Source organism: Tursiops truncatus, chromosome 2 (genome assembly GCF_011762595.2).
Source record: "Tursiops truncatus isolate mTurTru1 chromosome 2, mTurTru1.mat.Y, whole genome shotgun sequence".
NCBI lineage: Eukaryota > Metazoa > Chordata > Mammalia > Artiodactyla > Delphinidae > Tursiops > Tursiops truncatus.
In genome coordinates this window covers 9,484,313-9,494,836 of record NC_047035.1, presented here as the reverse complement: position 1 = coordinate 9,494,836, position 10,524 = coordinate 9,484,313, and the positions used below count along the sequence as shown (strand labels likewise).

At 52.1% G+C, this 10,524-nt stretch overlaps 1 protein-coding gene across 11 annotated transcripts in view; it reads right to left on the bottom strand.

Annotated features, from left to right (window-relative positions):
* The window catches only part of SYNE3 (spectrin repeat containing nuclear envelope family member 3), a 110,834-nt gene that overhangs the window by 22,941 nt on the left and 77,369 nt on the right, over positions 1 to 10,524 (bottom strand). For 9 of the 11 annotated variants that reach the window (XR_012329857.1, XR_012329858.1, XM_073800082.1 and 6 more), the window contains 2 exons: positions 9,743 to 9,892; positions 8,704 to 8,742 (listed from right to left, as the gene is read on the bottom strand). Coding sequence is in view for 9 of the 11 variants with exons in the window: in XM_073800082.1 (XP_073656183.1) it covers positions 8,704 to 8,742; positions 9,743 to 9,892 (189 nt within the window). In the remaining 2 variants the exon portion in view is untranslated. Of the gene's footprint in view, positions 1 to 5,518; positions 6,878 to 7,139; positions 7,181 to 8,703; positions 8,743 to 9,742; positions 9,893 to 10,524 lie in introns of those variants that run through there. The other 2 variants (XM_033850665.2, XM_033850663.2) reach the window with 2 other exon arrangements.

The window sequence follows — 10,524 nt, the reverse complement described above, 5'->3', positions numbered from 1 at the left end:
CACACTCAAGATACAGCACGGTGCAGGGCAGGGGCCCAGTTCTCAGGAGCTTGGCCGACTGGGCTCCAGTGAAGACTCTGTCACACACTAGCTATGTCAATACCTTCTCTAAGCCTCAGTTTCCTTCTCTGCAAAATGGGGATAAAACACCTACCCCCATTCTCCAGGTTGTGGTGAGGACTCAAAGCAAAGTTCATTTATACACCAATTAAAAAGTATATATGCTCTTGGGACTTCCCTGGTGTTCCAGTGGGTAAGACTCCACGCTCCCAAGGCAGGGGGCCTGGGTTTGATCCCTGGTCCGGGAACTAGATTCCGCATGCGTGCCGCAACTAAGAAGTCCACATGCCACATCTAAGAGTCCACATGCCACAACTAAGAAGCCCGCATGCCGCGACGAAGATCCCGCGTGCCGCAACTAAGAGCTGGTACAGCCAAAATAAATAAATAAATTTTAAAAAAAGTATATACGCTCTTATTACTAGTACTATTATTATTTTATTATTTTTTTTTTTACTAGTACTATTATTATAGAATATACCTACTGGCTCCCTGAAGAACCAAAGGTTCACTTTCCAGGGTACCAAGTCAAGTGATGATAATGATAGTGATAATGAAGCTGGGGAGGATGGGCATGATGATAGTGATGCTGATGGTGGCGGGGATGACGCTGAGAGGAACTACGCAGGTGTTTCTGCGAGGTTCTGACCTGAGCACTTCTCTCTCTCTACCTCTCATACCTGAGTCATCTCACCCACTCTCCTGCCCCAACTATCTCCTCCAGCTTGATAACACTTGACCCTATGCCTCCAACTTCAGGTGTTCTCACTCCAAAGGCCCTAGACACTGATTTTGTAGAAACAGACTTCTTATAACCCACACAGTGGAGAAGCACTGCTGGCTGCATTTATCTCAGCAGTGACTTCAGGGGAGAGAGAGAGAGAGAGAGAGAGAGAGAGAGAGAGAGAGAGAGAGAGAGAGAGAGAGAGAGAGTGTGTGTGTGTGTGTGTGTGTGTGTGTGTGTGTGAGATAAGTCATTTAAATAGCTGAACGATGTCCACAGAGGAGACAGGATCTTCCCACAGCTGCCAGGCTGGGTCAGACCTGGCTGCCACGTGCTCTTACCCACCTACTCGACTCGTGTAGCAATGCCTCAGTCTCTGGGGGCTCTAACTTTTGACACTTCATGTTGACTTTGCCCGATTCCAAATCTCTGACCCACCCAGGAGAGGGAAAGAAGGCGAGGCAACATGTAGGCCCCCCCACTAGCCTGGGTTCACACCACAACTGAAAACCTGTAATTAGTGGTCTCCCAAGTGGAGATCTGTGTCTAAGGGTCCTGTTTGCTTCTCCTTTCTCAGAGCTAACACTTTGCTTATTTAAGTGAGGAGCTGTGCCTTGGCCACGATCCGCTGGAGAAAACAACTCTGAAGGTCCAAAGCATGTTTGCATTTACAAGTGTTGACAAGGGGTGATCTTTTTCAAGGAGTCCTGCTGCCTGCCCCATGTCTATTCACACAGAGCTCACGTCTTCGTTTTGAGGGACCTGAATTCTAAAATGCCCTTTAAAATAGAAGACACACTTTAATATGATTCTCAAATGCTTAGAAAACAAATGTGTGCACGCACACACACACACACACAAATAGGCATGAACTACTCTCTAAGAAGCCAACAAAGAAATTGACAATCTCAGCTCTTCCCAGATCTGGGAGCTTCTCTGTGCCTCAGTTTCCCCATAGAAAGTACTACGTGTGTCCTGCCCTGTTAGAGCTATCCAAAGAGAGAAGGGGCTTCCTCGGGAAGTGATAAGCTCCCCATTCCTTAGGGTGTGGAAGCAGAGCGTTGATAGCACATGGTGGTGGGGAGGAAACAGGTGATGCTGTGGAGGGTGATGAAATGCTTGAGTCCTCCAATATCTCCCACGAACCTGAGACTCTGCAGTTTTGAGGAGTTCAGGCAAGATGAGTTTATCACAGTAAATGTGATTTAATCTTCTGCCATTGAAGAAAAAGGATGTGGGGGAAAGAAAAGGCTTGGAGTCCTGGGTCTAACCCTGGCCCTGTCACTTCCCAGCTGTGTGACCTAGGACAGGTCATTCAGCCTCTCTGAGCCTCAGTGCCTCCATCTGTCAAGGCAAAGGGAGACTGACACCTGCCTGCCAGAGTCATAATGATAAATAGAGCAATGTAGCTTACGCTCAACATGCAAATGATGAGCCAACATGCCAATGGTCCTTGGCAAATACTCATTCCTTTACTCCTCCAACTGCCCAGGGCAGATGGGCAGCTTCTACTAGACCCCTAAGCTTCCCCCTGCACCCGGGGTGCCAAGAATCGGACACTATCAACCTCCTCAGCCCCATCAGAAAGGCAGACACTGCTCTCCCCAAACGCCATCTCTTGGCCCCTTAAAGGCCCTCAGATCCTCCTGCCACAGGGCCTTTGCACAGGTTATCCCTTCTGCTGGAAGACCCATTTCCCCCCTTTCTCCAATGCACCTGGTTAGCTCCTACCGATTATTCTAATCTCAACTTGTGAGTCGCTTCCTCAGGGGAACCTTCCCTGCCTCTAAACCAAAAAAAGGCCCATTCCACGTTCTCACAGCACCAATGCCTTTCCTCTGGGTTACCACTTAAAGTCTGTGTTCCCCTTGGCTCCTTGGAGGCAGGGTCTACAGTAGTTTGGTTCATCGCTGTATCCTCAGCAATGTGCAGTAAATACCTACTGAATGAACGAAACAATGAATAAGAGGCTCTTTCCCTTCCTGTGCATCTGGCCATCTGCTCCTCCCTCGGTGCCTGTGGTGTGACCACACAGACACTCACTGACCTGTCAGTGAACTGTCCACGCTGTCCTGATGGCTCCCCCAGAGCATCTGGGCTCCACACGTGAATGAACAACACTGAGCACACCACAGCCCCGCGCTCAGCTTGTCTCCTCACTCACGGGCTTCCTGAGCTCCTGCCCAGCTCTGGGAGGTACCCTGTACCCATTTCTCAGAGGAAGAAACTGAGCCCGCAGGAAATAACCAGCCCAAGGTCACACGGACAGGCTCAGATTGCCAGCATGGCTCCACAGCCAGGCTCTTCCCACCATCCCATGCGGCATTTCTCATAAGAAGCAGCAGCAACAATGACAAAAGTCCCCCTGGGCCTCTGTTGAAGCTGGTCCCACCCTGACCCGGGGCCCTGGGTATGGAAGTCCCACGGCAACACCACTCGGGCTTGCAGGGTCTTTCCCAGGAGCTAGCTCGGTCTCATTCTCCAGCACAAAGACACTTCCAGGCCAGCGCCAAGAGCTCAAGGTGATGGGCAGGGGCCAGCTTTTCTCTGGCTATTCAAGATGGACCGGCACGAATGCCCCTCACTAGACTCTCACTTGGCAATGAGTTCAGTCCCTGAAGCTCCCTCTGACAGACGCCAAGCCACATGCTGGCTGGCTTGCTCCCACTGGCGTTCCTCGAGAACCCCCAGCAGGGGGCTGCGTCTCCTTGACTGGTACAGGGAGTCTCAGGACATCACAGATCTTGGGCTGGGTCCTGCCCACAGCACCTTGGATATCTTCGTCACCAAGTTCTTGGTGCCCAAACTCACTCCCCAGGATGCTCAGAGGCGGCGGAGAGCTCCCACCCAGGCACGGAAGGGCAGAGGCTGGGGTGGGGCGGGGTTAACGTTATCTCCTACTGGGCCAGCCCTGCATGCGATGGTCAGGCTACAGAACTGTGTTTTTCCAGCCCCCTGGCTTGGTTTGGGGGAGGATGAAGATGAGACGGTCTGAGCTGGCTTTTTGGAGGTGGTTTGGTGATTGATGGGAAGAACCTCTGGATGAAATGATCGGACTGAGGAGTGACCTTATTATTACTCAAGAGAGGACAGAGCCCCATTCAGCAGCAGATGTATGGACACAAGGCCCCCTTCCCTTCCCTTCCTTCCCTCATCTTTCCTCATCTGAGATCCATCCATGACCAGGCTCTTTTGAGTCTAGGACAGAACCCAGGTCAGGGAGGGTCTAGGGTGACCCAGAGGCATCCAGCTTGGGAGACTGGGTAGTGAGGATGCTTTGCTGATATGGGGAACGGGGTTTGGCTGGACACAGGGAATACGGTGAGGTCAGCTTTAGACACGCTGAGTCGAGGAGTCTCCCGGGTAAACATCCCACATCTAGCTTGGGCCTTGGCACTGAAGCTAGAAGGAGACCCAGACCAGAGGTGGACCAGAGAGAGAGAGAGGCCTAGAGTTGGGGAACAAAGCCACGGCAGGAAGGAACTGCTGCGGAGAGAGTGAGTCGTGAGAGGGAAAGAGGCCCCAGAGAACCCGGTGGATGTGACCATGTAAGAAAGAGGTGCTGTATTTCTAGGGTCTCTGAGCAGTTAGTTCTTATTAATTATAAAAGAAATGAGAGCAGTTTCACAGGCGAGAAAGTTGGCAGTCATCACCTTCATCACGTGATCAGAATCAGCATCACCAATATGGGGGTGTGTCAATATCACATGTCCCCAATAAGACGCACTGAGAACACAGCATCACTTCTGGGATATGCTTTCCAGAAATGCAGAGCAGGGAAACACGGGGGAAACCCAAAGTGAGGGACATTCTACAGAATATCTGGCCTGTACTCAAGAAGGTCAAGGTCAAGAAAAACTGAGGACTGGTCCCAGCTTAGAGGAGACTAAAGAGGTGGGATGACTGAATGTAACGTGTGATCCTAGGTTGGATCCTGGACTGCGGAAAAGGCTATAAAAGACTGTAAATGGTACATGCCTACAGTGGAATGTTATTCTGTGTAAAAGGAAATGAGATATCAGCCACAAAAAGGCATGGAGGAAACTTAAGTGCACGTTGCTAAGTGAAAGAAGGAAGAAAATCAGTGGTTGCTGGGGCTCTGGGGGAGGGGAGAGGGATAAAGAGGAACAGCTGGGAGAAGGTTGAGGCAGTGACACCATTCTGTGCGACACTGCAACGTCATCAGACATTTGTCAAAGCCCATAGAATGTGCAACACAAAAGGTGAACCCTAACATTATGAACTCCGGTTAATAGTGATGATTTTTTAAAACCATAGCTATTGAATGAATAATAAAGTGAACTAACAAATGAAGAGAAAAAAAAAGCATAGATATTGTGAGAGAAAGTTATTGCCTCACGTGGAAAACTCACTAAGAGATTTAGTGAGTTCTGAGATTTGGTCTTACAATATTTCTTCTGCTCTACCACGCTGAATGTAAGGTGCAGCACTATTTTACACACCGCTAAGAAAGAAAGAGACCCAACAACCAAGATGGAGCGTCTGATTGGAGATCCCACCTAATGCCGGGGCCACACGGGGCTATGCGTTCAGGGTCAGGGGGAACCGAGGGTTCATCGCGCCCCACCGAAAGGGGAAGCAAGGAAATCCCAGGTGGCACTGCGTGCGGGCAGGAAATAAAGTCTACCCTGAGAATTTGAACCTCAGTCCAGAGCTCCCAGAGGTGGGTCATCTAAATTGACACAATCAGTGTGGTCCAATGGAAAACAAAACTCAACCTCCAAGGAGAGATTTTAATTTAAAGAAATCTCAGGTGGAAAGTGTCCCGGGTGGCAGAAAAAAGTAAGCCCCAGTCTTCGCTGGAAAAACTAGATTGTAATAGGACACCCCATTCCTGAGAGGTGAAAATGTGAATAATTATGAGTCTAAAACCTGTGAATAAAATGCCACTCTCGAGCCTCTCACCATCTGGACCCGTCACCCAGAGGCCACAGCATGGGACGCCCGGGAGGAATCTGCTCTCCATGCCTGCACACGGGCATGTGGCCCCGCCCAGTGCACGCCGGCAAAGGCAAGCATTGGCAAATCTGCTCCTCAACTAACAGGCTGTCTCAGGTAGGACCCCTTCCCTGTACCAGCGCAGGAATTCAGTCGACTCACAGCCCAACAGCAGCTTGAAAAGCAATGACATTTCATGTGTCTGATTGCTTCAAGCAGACGTATCCGGTGGCACTGAGCTGGCCAGTGTGTAGGCAGCTGCAAATTTAATAAATCTTAATTATTCTGTTTATATAAACAAGCAGGCTGAAGCCACTGACGTAGTTGGAGCTTTCAGTGGCTTGGTGTGTGGAGAGAAAAAAAGTGTGGAGAGCCAACTGCTCATAAATAATCAGCTTTGGGGCAGGGTTTTCTTTTTTTCCCCCCCTTCCCTTTGGACTAAAACTAATATATGGAATGTTTTTAAGTTGGCAAGATTACAACCTCGGAAAACAGCACCTATTTTCTACCTGTCAGACCTGCGTGTGTATGTGCGGAGCCCCACGCACGCATGTGCGCACCCCTCCCAGCCAAACAACACCAGAGCCGCACCAGCGGGAGGAGCCCCCCCCACTGCTCCCCCCAGAAGCGGCACTATCCCTCTGCCATCGGGAAGGGAAGCAGAGGCAGTGACTGCAGACCCTCCTCGGTCCTCATTTACATGGCAATTAAGAATCTGCTGGTTTACGATAAGAACTATTAGTTCAGCGGACCCGCATTTTATTCCTTGGAAAACCCTGGTTAAGTGACTCGCCAACGGTCACACACACTGATGGTGGATCCTGGACTCAGATCCAGAGCGTACAGCAGCGGTTCTCAAAGTCTGGTCCCCGGGCCAGCAGCAACAGCGTCATCTGGGAGCTCGATGGACATGCAGATCCTAGGCACCCCCCCCAGACCTAATGCATCAGAAACTCTGGATGTGGGACCCAGAAACCTGTGCTGAAACAAGCTCGTATAAAGGAACCCCAGATGGCCTCTGCAGATCGGCTTCCCAGTTGCTTGCTTCTTCACGGGGGGCTGAGACCCATGAGCTCAAAAGCCAGCCAGCACCGAACTCAAACTTTCACACATCCATTTGTTTCTAAATGAAGCCTGAATAAGAAGACTTTTTTTAGCCATTTAGAGTCTGCCTGCTTTGCATATCCCACGAAACTGTGCCCAACATGGGACAGTCATAGATAAGATCAACCCTGTAGCTGTAAAGACCTCAAGCCCCTGCTGTCCTTGGGCGGTCCCTGGCCAGAGACTCGACATCGTGCGGGCAACACCGGCTGTGGGTGTGAGCCTCTCTCCCGAACCCCTCCACCCAGCACTCCCCGAGCAGGCCTTTGCTCTGGTGAGCTATCCCCAGTACCTGAAACAGTGCTTGGTACAAAGTCAGTGCTCAGTACATATCTGTGAAATGAACGAATGAGGAGCCGGTCAATGAACCTAGGGTGGTGAACATTCCCCATGAACCGGTTTCAGGCTGCCAGGGACCTGAGTCTGCGCTGCAGGGCTGGTGTCAGCCAGCCAAGCGCCCCCCTACTCAAAAACACCACAGGACCCAGACATGGCTGCCCCTGGACTCTGGCCTGGAGCCACATAGATGGGGCTCCCAACCAGAGTGGCTTGAAGAGCAGGAGTTGGAGACAGCCTGGACGCCGGGCCCTGAGCCCCCCTGTGCCACCAGGAGTGACGGGCTGGGCTGTGTGCGCCACCCTGCCTTCCTGCCCTCTGTTCTTCTAAATCAGGGGGGAAAACCAGGGCTTCCGGTCTCCTCTAAAGAACGAACAACAGTTCACATGATCTTCAAAATTCGTTCATGAAGTAAATAAAGTCGGCACTGATGGTTCCATTTTACAGATGGGGAAAGTAAGCCCCAAGAGTCAAAGCAACTTGCCCGAGGCCGCAAAGCTGGTGGACGCCAGGCCCAGAGCGCAGCATTGGTCTTGTGACTGCCCCAGCCAGTCCCGGGGACACCTGCCGTCCCACAGATGGAGACATGAACACCAGCTGGAGACCAAGAAGTCAGGTGGACAGAGCGTCTGGGAACACAGACTGCGGGGCCCGAGAGGTCTCGTGGCCCCGGGGCTCTTTGGAGTAGAGCGGGCTGCAGGCTCACGTCATGAGCCAACGCTTGTCAGGACAACAAGCGTGCTCTCAGAAAAGGTGGCGCTGGGGACACCAATTTACACGGGACTTTTCCAGAAGTGGGGAGAGTCTCCAGCCCCCAGGGATGCTTTCTCCAAGGCACAGAGCGGATGGTTACGTGTGGGCTTAGGAGGCAGAGGCCAGAGGGCACTCAGGAGCCGTGCGCCCTGACTGGACATGTCACTCCGATCTTGCCTTCCCTTGTTTGCCTCATGCTTAACATGGCGGTAGCGATGCCTGCTGGGTGTCTAGGGGACAGTTGAGTGAAACGCCCTCACCGCGATTTGGCACAGAACCTGGCACACACTGGATGGTCAACACGTGGCATGTAGAGTAATAATTCTAATTCCTCATTATTACCATGATTACTGCTGTTACTGTTGTTGCTTTGGCCTGCAAGCCCCGTGGGAGGGGCTCTGAGTGCTTCACCCCTTCCTCTTTTGTCCCCCCCAGATGCCCGTCTACTACTCAGGTGGCCGCGAGGTCCAGTGACCCGGAGTGGTCCAGGTTTCCTGGGACCGTCCCAGTTTACGACTGCTGTCACAGCAGTGTCCTGGCTCACTCCTCCCGTGTCCTGTCACAGCTGAGAACACTGTGCATCCCTGAGAGCAAGGACCCCCCGGGGGCCCAGCACAGTGCAGCCCAGAGTCGATTCCCCAGAAACGTCCCTCAGACCTCATGGAACCTTCCAGAAAGCCCAGGGGTCCTGCCCCAGCATCACAGGCCCAGCAACCCTCCAAATGCCCTGCCCTCTAGCTGTGTGGAGCAGATGGCAGACACCATACCTTTTGGAATCCAGTCGGCTCCCCTGGAGAATTCTGCGTCTGTTATTTTAGGTAAGGAGAGGAAAAGGGAAAAAAAAAAAAAACGAAGTTAAGTGAGTGAAACTTAAATCCCAGCAGAGCCTGTAATGGAATATTCATTTTGTCAGGGGAGTGTTTCTTTAAAACTTGTGGTCATCTGGACAGGCTGAACCAGCAGGTGATTCAATTTAATGAGCTTTTTAACGCGCATGGGGCCCAGGTGGGGATCCTGTCTGGGAAGCCCTGGGCCAAGGCCACGGGCATGCTGACCTGGCTGGGGCTGGGGTGACACCTAGTGGCCGACATGGCTGTTTCAGGGCCAGAAAAGCTGCAGCCCCAAAGCTTGGAGTCTGGGGTCTGAGGGCCTAAAGGGCCCCAGGAGGCCACCCACCCTGTCCTTGGATTAACCTCCGTGCCTCAGTTTCCCTATCAGTTCTCAGGGACTAATAACGGTGCCGTAATGAGGACATAGCATTTAATAAAGACTGTTATGAGTTTAGCTATTGTTATTGTTTTGTGTGAGACCTGGGGGCGCCTAGGGGGAGGGTGCTTCCTCAATGTCACAAAGCAGGTTAGTGGAGGAGGGGGCCTAGATCGCAGGTCCCACTCCAGCGTTCCCTCTGTCATGCCTCCAACACCAGGGTGCGTTTAGTGCTGGCTTTGCCCCTTCCTAGCCATGTGGACTTGGGTGAGTTTTTTAACTCTCAGAGTCTCAGCCCCACTCTGGAGGCTGGAGCTGCAATTACTCCGGCAGAGGGCTGCTGTAAGCACGGAATGGGACGATGCACGTCACGGTTTCAGGTTGGTAAGTAGCAAAGCTGTCGTTATTGGAGCTCCAGCCTCCATGGGTGGCAGGAGGGCCAAATGACACATTGCAAGTCACGCGCCTAGGACCCATGAGTCTCCGTCTCCTCTCTCTGGGTGGTCCCCTCAGCCTGGTCTGTGGAGGCATGGGGCAGAGCGGATGCGGGCCCAGCTGTGTCTCCCCAGGGCCTGGGACCTGTGCATCCTCAGCACGTACACGCAGGTGGCCGGAGTCCTTTAGTTTGGACTTGTAGAGCATCCACCGGTAGCGCAGATCCTCCAGCTTATCTGAGGACCCCCTCGCTGGCCTGAGACGAAGGAGGTTTTCAAAGAGATGCTGACCTTCTGGTACCCGAGCCTCCAGCTCCTAGAGGGAGAAAGACAGGGTCACGTGTGCCTTCCAAATGGCCGAGGAGGTCCCACCTGGTTGGTCCGGAGGAGCCATTCAGATTTCACTTAAGAGGCAGCCCACAGAATAAGGCCCTGCGTGATAAACTCGGGAGGTTGAACGCTACACTGAAATGTTTTCACTGGGGGAAGACAAGGTCATATTTAGGATTCTGAACGGTCACTCCGGCTACAGAATGAGCCATTACTGAGATGCGGACCCAACAGGAAGGAGGGAGGCCAGCTTGGAGGCTATTGTCATAGTCAAGGTCAAACATGATAAATGCCTAGATTAAGACAGTGGTAGTGAGGAAACAAACGACAAAAACCCAGGGGGTGGAATCAAGCAGGGCTTGGCGACTAACTCGATGTGGGAGAAGGAGAAAGATTTGTGGTAGATGGATTAATCCTCCAGCCCCCTGCCACATCCACGCCTTTTGCAACATGACTTTGCAACATTTCCCATCAAGAGGTGGAGTCTATTTTCTCTCCCCTTGAATCTGAACAGGCCTCGTGACTTTCTTTGTCCAACAGAATGCAGGGGAAACGATGATGTGCCAGTTTCTAGCCTAGGCCTGAAAAGGCCCTGCATGCCCCCACTTGCTCTCTCAG